The sequence below is a fragment of the Macadamia integrifolia genome, chromosome 4, assembly GCF_013358625.1.
Source record: "Macadamia integrifolia cultivar HAES 741 chromosome 4, SCU_Mint_v3, whole genome shotgun sequence".
Lineage (NCBI taxonomy): Eukaryota > Viridiplantae > Streptophyta > Magnoliopsida > Proteales > Proteaceae > Macadamia > Macadamia integrifolia.
Genome location: NC_056560.1, coordinates 25,206,936 through 25,222,241, shown reverse-complemented (window position 1 = coordinate 25,222,241; position 15,306 = coordinate 25,206,936). Strand labels below are relative to the sequence as shown.

The 15,306-nt window shown below is 41.4% G+C and overlaps 1 protein-coding gene and 1 pseudogene across 1 annotated transcript; one reads left to right on the top strand and one right to left on the bottom strand.

The window, feature by feature from the left end:
• Nucleotides 1-2,331: 2,331 nt before the first annotated feature.
• Nucleotides 2,332-4,660, bottom strand: LOC122075391 (annotated as a pseudogene).
• Nucleotides 4,661-9,627: 4,967 nt separating this feature from the next.
• LOC122076351 (L-type lectin-domain containing receptor kinase V.9-like) lies at nt 9,628-12,495 on the top strand. The gene is made up of 4 exons (XM_042641658.1): nt 9,628-9,705; nt 9,805-9,924; nt 11,514-11,715; nt 11,759-12,495. The coding sequence occupies exons 1-4, from the start codon at nt 9,628-9,630 to the stop codon at nt 12,493-12,495; spliced, it is 1,137 nt and encodes a 378-aa protein (XP_042497592.1).
• Nucleotides 12,496-15,306: the final 2,811 nt, after the last annotated feature.

The following is a 15,306-nucleotide window of genomic DNA, read 5'->3' as shown; positions in this document are numbered from 1 at the left end:
CTGGCGTTTGGATAGTCTGGTTGGTGAGCCCTTTTAGACTTTTTTGATCAGTCATAATGAGAAATTGCCACCCAAGAAGGTACTGTCGCCAACGAAAGATGGACTGGGTAATGGCTTACATTTCTCGTACATAAGTGGAGGCGACCTGCATTTTGGGAGAGAGCTTTTTGCTAAAATAAGCCACTGGATGTCCTTGCTGTGACAGTATGTCCCCAATGCCTACCCCCGAGGCGTCCGCTTCTACTATGAAGGGCAAGGAGAAATTTGGTAAGGATAACACTGAGGCGGTGGTCATAGCCCGTTGTAATTCCCTAAAGGCTGCCTGGGCAGCGGTTGTCCATGAGAAGGCCCCCTTCTTCAATAAATCGGTTAAGGGTCCTACCACATGGGTGTATCGATGCATGAACCATTTGTAGTACCCCGTGAGGCCCAAAAATCCTCTCAACTGTCATAATGATTTGGGGATCGGCCACTCCAACATTGCTGAAATTTTATTCGGGTCCATGGCGACTCCTTGAGCGGAAACGATATGGCCCAAGTACTCTATAGAGCGTAGGCCGAACGCACACTTAGACCTTTTAGCATAGAGATCATGCACCTGTAATGCTTCTAAAACCGTCCTTAGATGTGTTATGTGGGCCTCCCATGTTGGGCTATAAATCAGTAGATCGTTGAAGAATACGAGCACAAAGCGGCGTAGGTAGGGGCGGAATATAGAGTTCATTGTGGCTTGGAAAGTTGAGGGTGCATTGGTGAGGCCAAAGGGCATCACAAGGAACTCATAATGACCGTCATGTGTGCGGAATGCCATTTTGTGTACATCCTCGACTCGTACTCGTATCTGGTGATAACCCGAACGGAGATCCAATTTAGAGAAATAATTGGCCCCATGTAATTCATCTAATAGCTCGTCAACCGTGGGAATGGGGAAACGGTCTCTTATGGTAACGGAATTTAGAGCGCGATAGTCCACACAAAAATGCCAAGAGCCGTCTTTCTTCTTGACGAGAAGGACCGGTGATGAGAAGGCACTGGTGCTTGGTCGAATGATTCCTGCCGTTAACATTTCAGTAACCAAGCGCTCTATTTCAGTCTTTTGGAAGTGAGGGTAACGATAGGGCCGAACGTTGACGGGTGATGTGCCTGATTGTAGATGAATTACGTGATCTTGAGTCTTGAGGGTGGTAGTCCTGGAGGCTCAGCAAAGACCGACTCGTATGTTCCGAGCAGAGATTTGATTTCCATATTGCTGTCCCCATCCCGATCTTGCTCCATAGACTGCAACTCCAGTTGGTACAGAGCTGCGACTGCCCCAGTGCTGAGCACCCGTCGAACATTATGGTACTGTAGCTCCATAGGCCACTGTGAGGCATCTCCCACAAAGGTGACACGTCGCCCTTCATCATGGAACTCTAATGTCATCTTACTATAATCAAATAGCACGGGCCCAAGTTGCGCCAACCATTGCACTCCCAAAACCATATCTGCGCCAAATAGAGGTAATATGAAAGCATCAATCTTAATTGGGTGGTTGACCAATTTTACCTGTAATTGTCGGACCAATCCTTCACACTTTAGTCGACTACCGCTGCCCACCATAACGGTGATGTTAGGTGCAGTTTCCACTGCTAGGCCTAAATGCTTCGCAACACGACTCTGAATGAAGTTGTGGGTGCTTCCACCATCGACCAGGACTTGAATGGGCTTTTCGTCGATGTAACCAATGAGGCGCAAGGTAGTTGGCGATTGCGTTCCTACTAGGGAGTGGTAGGAGAGTTCACCAGTAGTTGCCGTCTCTGGAGTGGAAGCCTGTTCGAACTCTTCGCTGGCCGTTCCCTCTGGGGGTTCAACTTGTTCATCCCCATCTTCATATTCTAATAAGAATAGCTGGCGGGTTTTGCAGCGGTGACCTGGGGCATACTTGTCATCACAGTTAGTGTTCTCAGAGGAGAGCTAGCCCCAATTTGAAAGCTTGGACCTGAGATTTGGGACCACACAGGACAGAGGTCCACAATCCCCTTAAAAGGGTATTAAGATATGAAAGGTAGAAACCAGACCTGATCCGTTTATTAAACTCTTCCAAAATTCCAAATCCAAACCATAGTAATGGTTTCAGTTAAATGGTTTGTAAAAGCTTCCAATTAAACGGTTATATTGGTTTTGATTTCATTTTGATGTCGATTTGACTTACCAATTTTGAGCTCAACTGAGAATGAACCTATTTTTGTTGGACTTGAACCTCGGGAATCGAGGTTTAGGATCAAGTTGTAACTTAAGAAATGCAAACAACTATATTACTTTACATCTCATAAATCTACTACAAAACACAAATTGTATCTAAAACCCAATGATTAAACAGTAGCTTAGCCTAGTGGTGGCAGCTTCAACTTGAAGAATGCGGGGGAGGAGGTTGTGGGATCAAATCCTGTCATATATTCTGATGTATGTAATAGTAGGTAGCCCTTGGCTCTACTAGTGCCCAAGTAAGCTGGCAAAAGGATAAAATTATCAAATATTAAGCCACTACCACCACTCAGACTAAGAGATGACAAATCTGGTAGAGGAAGTTCTCCTTCCAAATATGGCACAACTTGTCACATACTTGGCCTGGCTAATGGAACCCAATTAGAGCAAAGCAATCCAAGCTTTAACACCAACTCCATTTCGTTCTCTACGTAATTTATTCCTAAGTTTGGATCCATTGTGTCAAGAATTGCCCCTCTGGTCCAGTAAGAGAACACCCAATCCACCAACACTACTTCCTCATCTTCTGATGCTCTTGAAATTATTGGCCTCCTCCCACAAGCAACTTCCAACATAAAAGTCCCGAATGCGAAAACATCTGTGCTTGTGTTTGCTTTGCCTGTTCTTGAAAATTCTGGTGTAAGATAACCCAAAGTCCCAACCACATGTGTTGTTTCAGGTTGAGTTCCATGGTCATACAATCTCTCAAGTCCAAAATCCCCTGATCTTGCATTAAATTCCCCGTCCAATAGAACATTACTAGACTTGACGTCTCTGTGAACCACAACCTGCTCCCATCCTAAGTATAGATAAAACAGTGTAGATGCTACACCTCTAATAATTCGAAATCTCTGAGTCCAATTCAGTGCCGGCGTTGATGGATCGAAGAGGAACTTGTTTAGACTTCAGTTGAATTCATATAACAAAAGGAGTTCCCCTTTACGCCGGCAATACCCCAAGAGTGTTACCAGGTTCCGATGCCATAGATGACCGACAGTAACAATCTCAGCAACAAATCCCGTTATTCCCTGTCTCGACTCATGAGAGATTTTCTTCAGTGCAACTTCGACTTTGGAGGTGGGTAATACACCTCTATACACCCTACCAAAGCCACCAATACCCAGTAGCTCCTTGTTTTTAAACCCCTTAGTCGCCACTCGCAACTCGCCACATAGAGATCTTTGTACTTGAATCTATGAGGCCCATAATCGAGTTCCCATTCTTCAAGCACTTCAGCATAGTTTCTCTTCCTTTTCACCATGATCAGGATGCCAAAGATCGTTGCCAACACTAAAGCAGCAGCAATTACAGGAAAGCCAATAATCAGAATAGCCTGTTTCTTCTTTAATTTGATGGGTACTTGTGGGGGAAGCAGGGGAAGTTTTGAGAGATCGAGATCTTTTGCTATCCCGTTCAGCTTGAGGCTCCATCCCAACAGATAGTGTGATGCGAAAAGCTGGAACCAGTAGAGGATGAGAAACCTATGAACATGGGGTCCTTGATGACAGGAGAAAGATCTCTAGACAGAGATAACAGAGGAAGAGCAGGTTTAGAAACATTGAATGGAGCTATTGTGACGTTGAGCTGCTTGTGTACACCGTCGTAATCAATCCAGACTTGCATGCAGTCCCCACTTTTCAGGGTTAGGTTTTTGGGCCGACCGTTATTATCGAAATAGGACGCCGGAGCGGAAGCAACGGACTCCAATCCATTGATATCGATACCAATGTGGTTGTCGTTGATATCATTGAACTCAATGTCCTGTAAGGTGTCGAGCTCGACTGCGAATATATGATTGTCTGAATTGCCAAGGTTGCTGATATTGAAGAGACCAAGATATTGGCTTGGATAAACTCCAGATGGGAAACCTCTTTTGGGTGCGATGAAAAAGGCTATACCGTGACCGCCAAACCGGGGGTACTGGGTGATTATGGCAAAGACAAAAGTGGTAGAGAAGGAGAGAGCAGTAGCGTTGCCACCAATTGATGAGGACTGTTTGAGGAAATGAATGGGGCTAAAGTAGTAAGGCATGACCCTTTACTTGCGAGGAAGCCATGGTCAGCTTGAGGAGGCCATTGGATGTGATCTCGGCTGTGCCGTCTAGCCCAATACCATTTTGGACAGCACCCTTGAATCCATTATAGGTGAAAGCAACTTCTTCTCCTACCTTGGCTACCACAATTCTCGCGAGGAGGAACAAAATCGCAAGTTTGAAAAAGGTAAACATGGCATCCGGATTCTTGAAGTCAAAGCTATCACCTCTCCTTCACATTCCGTGTTCTTGATACGTAGAAGCTGTAAACCCCATCTACAGTCATATCGTTATAATTAATGTGTGTGAAAGTCATGGTTATATGGGTCTAGCTGTCTTCTATTAAGTCAAGATAAACCATGAAAGAGAGGACTGAGATTTTCACTTACCTTAATGAAGCCCTATTTCTCAGAAGTCAGAACCGTCCCTAGTCGACTCCATGGTAGTGGTAGCTCCTCTCATCTCACCATTCAGCTTCCCTGTGTTAATGACGGGAAACGATTACATAGTCTCCCTCTCTCTCATGCTTGCTGGAAACCTATGCCTAGGAATGGCCAAGTGGTTACAGTTAATAGGCATTTTTTCTTGGTGGGAAGGAGCAAGTTGTTACATTTAATAGGCATTTTTTCTTGGTGGGAAGGAGAGAATCAGAGAACAGGTGATAAGGATTAAGTCTGAGGGGTGTCAATCGGTCGGGCCGGGCTGGTCTCGGTCGGGTGTAATCAGGTCTGGTGGTATGAAATCTTTACACTATGAACACCCATTTATTTAAACGGGACTGGGTTTGGAGGGCATAGTACGGTTTGTAATCGGGTCGGTCGGTGTCGGGCTTTAATGGGCTACCTTAAACGGGCCTTAAACGAGCTAGGGATATATTTAATTCTAAACGGGCTCTAAACGGGTCTACCTTGAAATCAATTTTTAAGCAGATTAAACTATTGATTTTAAAACTAATGGAGAATAACATTCACAATTCCGGAACCATATCCAAGGGAATCATTTTTTAAAATGTAATTTAAGTTACAAGAATTACACTCTTCTTAACAATTGAATGATCCCAGAACATTACAAACCTGAAATTGGAATTTTGATTCACTGGTATACATAATACAATGAAAGAAAAAGCCTACTTTGGGTAGTTGTCTTTTCCTTCAATTATTACACTACTTTGGGAATTGTTTGACTATGTTAGTTTTTATAGATATTCTGCACATTGTTTGTGTTAAATCTTATTATTTCAATGAAAACCAAGCAGTCTATTTGTGCCAAATGTTTATCTTTTCTCTATATTGTCTTTCTTCACAGTGAAATCACAAATGTCACCATATTTCTCATTGAAATCCCATATGTCAATTGTGTTGTAATCAGCTAATAATTTAGTTCTACCTATTCCTTACTCATATTTTGTAGTATTAGTGGTAGAATAGATATTTATAATTTAAGCATTTTTCTAAATGGGGTCGGGTTGGTCAAGCTAATTGAGTCGTTCCAACGGGCTACTTAAGTGAGTCGGGTCGATCGGATGCCCGACAGGCTATTACTCTGCACCGTAAACACCCATTTAACACTTATTAAACGGGCCGATTTAGGTCCGACCTTAAGAGAGTCGGGCTGGGTCGGGCCTACCGATGCAGGCTCAGGACTGACACATTGCGACAATGTTTTGGAGATTGGGTCACCACTCTGATTAATCTCCTTTCTACCAATCACATCTGTCTGAAAATGGAAAACAAAAAAAGAAAATTACGTGATTACCTATTATTGGGTTTGTCTCTACAAAAATACCCATCATATCTTTGATTGAACGAATTTATCCAAAACGAGTTTAGGTATTAATAAAATAACCAAAATAGTGTTTTTCGTATGTCTTCCTTCGTATACCAACGACTTGCGCGAAAACATTTCTGCAATCCGTTATAATTTTTCCATTTTGTCTTAATTCTCTTCTTCAATCGACTCTAAATTGTCCGATTTCCAGCAAGTATCTTTTTCCATTTTGTCTTCATTCTCCAACCTTTTCTTCTTCTTCCTCTTCCTCCTGCAACTCCACCTGTCCCCCTTCCTCTTTTACTTCTTCTTCCTACAACACCACTCGCCTCCACCCCTTGCTGCAACCCAACCCACCCCAAGAACCTCCACCTGCCACTTCCTTTTCTTCTTTTTCTTCTTCTTCTTCTTCCTTCAACGTTCACTCACCCCTACACCAGGAACCCCTACCCACCCCTTCCTCTTCTTCTTCCTGCAATTTAAGCTCTCTAATTTCAGTTGAAAAGTGGACGAAAGCCAAAGGAAAGAGGAGTGAGAAAAACCCCTTTTGCAATGAACCTCTTTGTTCTCTCTCTTTCTCTGATGGGTGAGGCGATGGAGGCGAAGAGTGCGACGGGTCAGGTGAGATGGCTCTCGGTTGGGGGTTGAGACCTTGGTAAAGGTCGACGCTTGCAACAGTCAATTGAAGTGTGCTGGGATGCGATGAGTGAGACAATATGGGGATCTCTGCTTATTTTTTTCAGTTGATTTAGTTTTCTCTGCTCACTTTTTCCTTTTGCTCTTTTTTTTTATTCCTTGAGTCTTTGTGTAGTTGGGGTTTAACGATCCTTTGGATTTACAATGGTGTTGGTGATCCTCATGCCTTCACACGATTCTCAGGGTTTAGTGGGGGGTTTGTAAGGAGTAGCAGGAAGGGGTAATCCAGCTCTAGGGATAATCAGGAATTGTGAAGAAATGAAGGATAAAAGAGTTTCCACCCAAAGCAAGAGAGAGAGAGATACCTCTTCCTCTTGGTAACTCAAATGTTTTTGGATTTGTAGCAGGGAGATGAGTTCCATGGCCTTTGTAGTGAACAAAGAGGTAATCTCTAGGCTCATCGGAGCCGTCGAGAGAGTTGAGGGCAAGTACGATGTTCTTGACAATGGGTTTAGTGTATAAGATATCGATGTTGATCAAGATGGTGATGTCACCACTCGTAAGCATACCACATAAGGCATAGGACAAACACTATTCTAAGGTACTTTTGAAATACCCAAACTTATTTGATTAAATCGGTGGAACCAAACATAACATGATTATTTTTGTAAAAGTAAACCCAATAGTGGATAATCATGAAATTTAAAAAAAAAAAAAAAAAAAGATAGTGGAACACGAAGGTTGGATCAGGTTCATGTATTATTGTTTTACATGGCATAAGCAGGGTATGCAGGGTACATGATCTGTATGTGTTGTTGAGCCACCCCGGGGCTGGTGACAGAATGCGAAGTTGTAAACTATGTCAATTATTAACTCCTCAACTCTCTAAGGGTCATTGGATGTTTCTTGTATGGGATTGTGATTAGGGGCCAACTTGATTGAAGGTTAGGATTACAAGCAAATGTGCCAAGGGATCATCATAAGAGAATTTGGGTCGTTTTAGATCGAGAACATGTCCTAGGAAAGGGGACCTTTTCATCATATGCTTGTGGGACTATAAGAGGCCAGGGTGATGAAATCAAATTGAAACAATTTATTGAAATTGAATTGGACCATTTAATAAACACTAGCTTAGTGGTGGCAGCTTCCATTTGAAGAGTTGGCATCCAGGAAAGGAGATTGTGGAAGCAGACCCTCTCAAGTGTGCAAGTACTTCAATGCGCATCACCGATGGTCAAGGGTGAGTGTTCAAGTGTTTTTAGATGTTGGACACACTTGAGAGGATCCAGGTCTGGAGTTTGTGGGTTAAAACCCTATAGAATGCAAGGGTGTGGGTGGGTCTGTGTAGGTATAGAAGGCCATGGGCCAGAGGCGTTCAGTAGGATAGAGTAGCCAAAAAAAAAATAAAAAAATCTGAACCATTTAAATAGAATTGATAAATCGTTTATAAATTACTCGGTTCTAGTTTGCATAATGGTTGACATTTAAAATCTAACCAGAACATAAGAAATTCAATGACTTGTTTCCCCTTTTTTTTTTTTTTTCTTGGTGAATGAAAATATATTAAAGAAAAGAAAAAAGGAAATACAAAGCCAAGCCATAGACTATCCAAAGGCCAATGCCTAAATAAATGAAGAACCAAGGGGAGGGGACCAAACAACCATCAAGAGGGATACAAGAAAAACTAAGGGTGGGATAAAAAATATACCAAGAAAAGAATGATACACTAAAAGAAGGGGAGGAGAGAAACAAAAGAAAAGATGCTTAATCAAAATTAGGGGGAATGAGAGACAAGTGGAAGATCTTAAGCCAAAGCAAGGTGCCTATTTCTAAATGAATCTAGGCACCTGGCACACACCTATAAAGGAATTACGTCCTCCTTTCAATAGATTTGAATTTTGATAAAAAAAAAAAAAATACAAGGATAAGATGAAACTATATTCTAATGGTTCTTTTTTATAATGTTAATTTGATAAATCGTTATTGACCCTGGCAAAAATAGGGCCAATTAGGATCAACCCTGTTTCACCCCTACTCATAAACGTATAGAATCATAAGCCACAAGCCACGGTTGGGTCGCTTGTGGAGCTTGGGCTCGACCATTAAGGCCGAAAGAAATGGGGCACTATTGAGATGTTAAACTAAGATGGGACTTTTGATTTACTTTGACACCTTTTCTACTATGACTAGGTTACTTGACATCTCAAACCATTGAACACATTACTTGAAGCCCCAAAAAACTGACGGTGTTAGTCTGTTAGTCATTTTCCATTTCACCCTCACATTGTGACAGGTCGTGTAGTGTTTGGAGGGAGAACTTCCTCTACTGGATCTCTCATCTCTAAGTCCGAGTGCTAATGGTGTAACACTTGTGGATGGCGAAAGCTTTGATGATTTTGTCATGCTTGCATCACAGTCTATTGAAGAATGGGTACGCTCTGAAGGACGTCGAATCTCACCCTATCATTGGTTTTGTTGTAGTCAAAATTTTTTGTTCCTTAAATACCATGGGCACAAGGAAGTAGGAAGAAAAATCATTTCGTGTCCAGTAGGGCTTGTCAATCTTAATATAATTTAGGGTAATATATAGTGTCACCCCTTAGAAAATGCCACTATTAGAGAGATGCCCCCTGTAAAATATCAAATTATACCCAAACCCCCTACTGTCAGTCGTTGTTATGGAATATACCTTATATGCTAATGTCAGCTACTGTATCTTCTTTTAAATACCAAAATGCCTATGCAAAAGGTGAAATATCTAATATACCCTCTAAGAAGTCCCTAACTCCAAACATCAATAAGTTGGGTTAGGTTAGATTATCCTCTTCATTAAGCATGGATACGTGAAGTGAAGCCCAACTGCCTAAACTTTCCTTTAGCTCCTGCTCCCTCTCTGCTTCTTCTCTATCTCTCACTGAATCGGAGCATGAATAAGCACAGGGGAAACAATGTCGAACCACGAAGATGATCTCAATGAGGGAGATTCATCTGCAACGTTGAAGCAAAGGTTCAACGACCAAACTAAGGCAGGAGAGTTAAAAGTTTCTTCACTCTTGGTTGCCTTTCTGTTTTGTTCTTCTCATTCTGGTTTAGGTTTTTTTGGTGATTTGTTTTTGTTTCTGTAGAAAGTTGCACAGACAAAGGAGATCTTTTCTAAACAAGCTGTTCAGACCAAGGAGATCTTGTCGAAACGAGCGGTTAAAATAGCTAACCAAGCGGAAGAACACGAAAGATTTATCAACAAAGTATGTTGTTAATTTCATTGCACTTGTTTCGTTATCAACTGAAGATTTGGTTATTTATTATTATTTTTTTTCTTATATGGTTAGGTGACTCATCTAATTGGGGTTATGGGATTCGATGCCTTATGCTTCTTGCTGGGATGGAGTGAGTAATAGTGTCATTCTCTAAGGGGTGGCGTTGTAAATTACCCTATAATTTATTTTCATTTTTTAAGTCACAATTTGAGCCTAAATCCGATGGTTCAAGCTCAATGAAAATAGGTTTATTCACAATTGAGGTAAACTCGGATCTACAATAAATTAGCAACTCAAACCAATAAAACCATTCAATTAGAACATGCAAAACCATTTAACCAGAACCTTTTAGTATGGTTTCAATTTGGAATTTAAGAACCATTTAATAAACGGTTTAGTTGGGATATTAGCACCCTTAAGTGGACCCACTCCCTGACGTATGGGAGACCCAGATCTTAGGTTTAAGCGTTCAAACTGGGCCTAGCTCACCTCTTTTACCCACTAAATTCATCAAAAATTTCAGGCCCATTAGGTCTACTTCTAACATAACACCTCATTCATCCCAACCCATTTAATTTGTCTGTTCCAATCCTTTCAACTTGTCAGGAGGTTTCCTAAATTCTCCATCACAGGGTGAAGCCCTCGGGAAAGCTATCGCGTACTTGGTGACATTTGGGATTGATTGACCATTGAATTGGAGTCTCCCACTTCCTCCTATCTTAAAGGGCTGAGACTTCAGAGGGTAGTTGATCCGGGGAGAAACTTAGCCATTAGTAGCAGTCAGGGAACGAATCTCATGGGCAAGGGTGGAAGATCCACGAAAAGTCTTCCTATTCATCCGTAATACTACGGCATTACTGTATTCTGATCATCTCCATAATTCAATTATATCAATTTGAAGTGGGAGTGATAGCTATGGCTGGCCAGCCATTTCTCTGCCCTTGTGGGTTTACTGCTATGGATCACTAAGACGAAATGTGAAAGAGCGGTAGAGAACTTTGAGGTACGGTGGTTAATTACAAACATTAGGCTAGCCTAGTGGTGGTATCTTCGGCTTGTGGAGCCGGCACCCAGGGGAGGAGGTCGTGGGATCGAACCCTGTCGTACACATTGTGTGAGTGTGTGTGTGTGTGTGTGTGTTTTTCTTATTTATTCTGTACCTACCCGTGGGTTGCCCAGATGGTTAGGGTGAACTGGGGATTGTGTAGATTAGGCGCACGGTCTCAGGTTCGATTCTCCATCTATGCATCTACGATTGCGCGTAAGCTGATCCGGACACCTTGGTTAACAAAAAAAAAAAAAAAAGGTACAGTGGTTAATTTAGACTCTATTGTTCCAGAATCTGGATGCATAGTTGGTTTCACCTATAATGGATTCGAAGGTGTAGGTAATGGCGTTGAGCTGGACGCGTGGCAGAGATCACATCCAATGGTCTCCTCATGCTGACCAAGGCCACCACGGGAGAGCAGAGTCATGTCTTCTACTCTACCCCATCTCACTTCCTCAACCGATCCCCTTCAGGTGGAGCCGCTGCTCTCTCTTTCTTTACCATTTTTGTCTTTGCTATCCTCTCCCAGTACCCCGATTTGAGCGGTCACGGGATCACCTTTGTCATCGCACCTACGATAGGTCTCCCTGGTGCTCTTCCAAGTCAATCTATTGGTCTCTTGACTCTCTTCAACACCACAAACGTTGGCAATTCAGACAATCATGTTTTCGCAGTCGATCTTGACACCATACGGGACTTTGAGTTCAATTATATAAACAACAACCACGTTGGTATACGATATCAATGGATTGAAGTCTGTTGCTTCCTCTCCAGCGTCCTATTTCGATAAGAACGGTTGGCCCCAAAACCTAAGCCTCGTCAGTGGCGATTCCATGCAAGTCTGGGTTGATTACGATGGTGTACACAAGCAGCTCAGCCTCACATTAGCTCCAATCAATGTTTCTAAACCGGCTTTTCCCCTCTTGTCTCTGTCTCTCGATCTTTCTCCTGTCATGCTGGACTCCATGTTCGTTGTCTTCTCATCCTCTAATGGTCACCTTACCGCATCCCACTATGTGTTGGGATGGAGCTTCAAGCTTAACGGTCTAGCCGAAGAACTTGATTTCACCCAACTTCCCACGCTTCCCCACCAAGGACGTCGACACAACCAGAACCCAGCTATTTTGACCGTAGGACTTCCTATAATTGCTGCTGCTTTAGTGTTGGCAATGATCTTTCGAATCCAGATTATATTGAAAAGGAAGAGAAAATTTGCAGAAGTGCTTGAAGAATGGGAACTCGATTATGGGCCTCACAGGTTCAACTATAAAGATCTCTATATGGCCACTAAGGGGTTTAAGCACAAGGAGCTGCTGGGCATTGGTGGCTTTGGTAGGTTGTATAGAGGCGTATTACCCACCTCCAATATCGAAGTTGCAGTTAAGAAAATCGGGCAACTGCGGCATCAAAACCTAGTAACAGTACTCTTGGGTATTGCTAAAAGAAAATTCCCTTTGGTTTATGAATGCATGCCTAATGGAAGTCTAGACACGTTTCTCTTCGATCCATAAATGCCGATTCTGAATTGTGGTCAAAGGTTTCGAATTATTAAAGGTGTATCATCTGCACTGTTTTATCTGCACGAAGGATGGGACAAGGCTGTGGTTCATGGAGATGTCAAGTCCAGTAATGTTCTATTGGATGGGGAATTCAATGCAAGATTAAGAGATTTTGGACTTGCGAGATTGTATGATCATGGAACTTAACCTCGAACAACACATGTGGTTGGGACGCTCGGTTATGTTGCACCAGAATTTTCAAGAACTAGCAAAGCCAATACGAGCACAGATGTGTTTGCATTTGGGGCTTTTTTGTTGGAAGTAGCTTGTGGAAGGAGGCCGATAAATCCAAGTGCATTAGCAGAGGAAGTGGTGTTGGTGGATTGGGTGTTGTCTTGCTGGAGCAGTGGGTTAATTCTTGAGACAGTGGATCCAAACTTGGGAATAAATTAAGTAGAGCAGGAAATGGAGGTGGTGTTGAAGCTTGGATTGCTTTGCTCTAATTGGGATCCCACAGAAAGGCCAACCATGCCACAAGTGTTGCAGTATTTGGAGGGAGAACTTCCTCTACCAGATCTGTCATCTCTTAGTTTGAGTGGTGTAGTCGCCCAACATTTTTGGATGTTGAATGCTTTGATGATTTTGTCTCGCCTTCTTCACCACTTATTTCAGAATGGTTATTCTCTGGAGTAGTATGATTCTTATGATTCTCACCCTATTGGGTTTAAACATTATAGTCAATTGTTTGTGCCTTGTGCCCTTGTTTGTTCTGTAAAGACCATCATCACCTTTGGTTGTGATCCTATTCCAATAGTGTTTATGCTATAGAGCTATCGAGATAACATTATGAATTATTAACTGTTGCATTTCTGCTTCCACATACCCAAACATAAATAGTTTTGAGTATTGGTCGGACAAACTAAGACGGAGCCCAACAAATCAGGGAAGAATCTGAGCGTGGGCCAAACTAAACTTGACCTTCCAAGGCCAAATTTTTGCTGGTTAAGTCCTGGAATCTCACCTTACCAAAAAGGAAAAAAAAAAAGTCCCAAAATCTTACCTCCACTTCACACCCACACCCACACCCACACCCGGATTTGGATCGTCTCCAATTCTTTATCAATCAATTTTCTACCAATTCCCTACTCCTTGTGGCACGTGTCTCATTCTAATCCTATGGCTGAGAAACAAACCCTTATTTTAGAACCCTTTTCCTTGATCGACCACGACCCGATGGATCAACTCACGATTTGGAGGAGTATATAATGTATTATCTTTTTTTTTTCACCCAACGATGTAGCACACCACATCGTTGTGTGAACCTCGTTAGATCTTTGTGTGTTGTGCAGATATGTGTTTGTGTATTTTCGTATTAGTTGATGTTTGCTATAACACATGTATGAAAATAAACAATCATAAACTGAAAGATGAGTATAAACACTAGCTTAGCCTAATGGTGGCAGCTTTGACTTGAAGAGCCGATGCTAAAGAGAGGAGGTTGTGGGATCAAATCTCTTTAATTTTGGGGAATTTACTAACCTCTTTAATTTTGGGGAATTTACTATCACTTCTTTATACTTAGCTTTTATTTACTAAAACTTTTCTAACTTTTATTTTTTTTCTAATATTCGCTTACTTTTAGATTTTTACATCTTTTTCTCTCGTCTTTTTTAGATTACCCCTCATTTTCACTTGTAACATATTGTACTTTTTTCATATTGATTGGTTCAAATTGATTGGGAATGAAAACCAATACTTTGTATGGGTCCCATTCCTCCATTAGAGGGTGGTGAGTTCCCATATATTTAAATCTCTTTCCACTGGGGAAAGATTAAGTGGTCCGTATCAGTATTGGTTGAGAATGATACAGATCCAATACTTTTATCAATTTTCTTTTATAATTTTTTAATCTCTAAACCCATGTGTCGCAATCCTAACGGGGAATATAATAGTAAATTCAATATTGATCCAAATTAGTAACAGTTGAGATCGATACCAATGCAATAACCATAAAAAAAAATTAGATACTAAGCTCGTGATGATGGATGAGATTAAAAAANTAATGGTTGATGCCTAAATTGGCTATATATTAATATCAGTAGGCCTATTACACAATATATATCTATGAGTGTGGAGGAGATGTTCAACATGGAATCTACTTACCAGTTAGGGAGAATATCTTAGGAGAATTGTTTAGACAATGATTAGACAAAATTCTAAGCTCGGTGCAGTTTTGTAAATTTTTTATGAACACTTAATTATTATTTAATAGTTATATTTGCAAAATGCTTTATAAATGATCCATATCCAATCAATGGTCGAGATTCTCTGTTCTAGATGTTTCAACGAATTAGGGTTTTGGAGATTGTATTTTTCATACCCGAAAATCCGTTATGTGATGTTGTTAAAGTGGAGGGGCTTAAATGTAATGGTTTCTATTACTTAAAGGTTACCAATTTATTTCCATCTATTGTTGCACTTGTTATTAATTAGTATTATTTACTAGGTTACAAATACTAAATACTATAGATGAGTTGGACTCGCCTTGTGCAATCTTAGTGGTAACACCCTATAGGGTCACACCGCAATGGGAACTTGGAACACTCGGCTCACACCACTGGCACACTATGCATGGGAGATTGCTAGATAGTATTCTATAGATATGTAGATAGAGAGAGACAACACAAGTAGCCTACGATTTTAGGGTTTTTTGAAGCTCCCAAAATCGTGGTGATCCTCTTTCTTTGGGTTTCAAGAGCTAGGGTTTGTGAAACCCTAATTCGGAAAAGAACATCTTTGTTGCGTGGATCCTATGTATAGTAG

What these genes read in the sequence shown, in the direction of transcription:
- LOC122076351 (XM_042641658.1), top strand. Translation starts at nt 9,628, where the DNA reads ATGTCGAACCACGAAGATGATCTCAATGAGGGAGATTCATCTGCAACG. An exon ending in ACGAAAGATTTATCAACAAA is followed by an intron (nt 9,925 to 11,513) that starts GTATGTTGTTAA and finishes ATCCTCTCCCAG; the next exon opens with TACCCCGATTTGAGCGGTCA. An exon ending in TATAAACAACAACCACGTTG is followed by an intron (nt 11,716 to 11,758) that starts GTATACGATATC and finishes CTTCCTCTCCAG; the next exon opens with CGTCCTATTTCGATAAGAAC.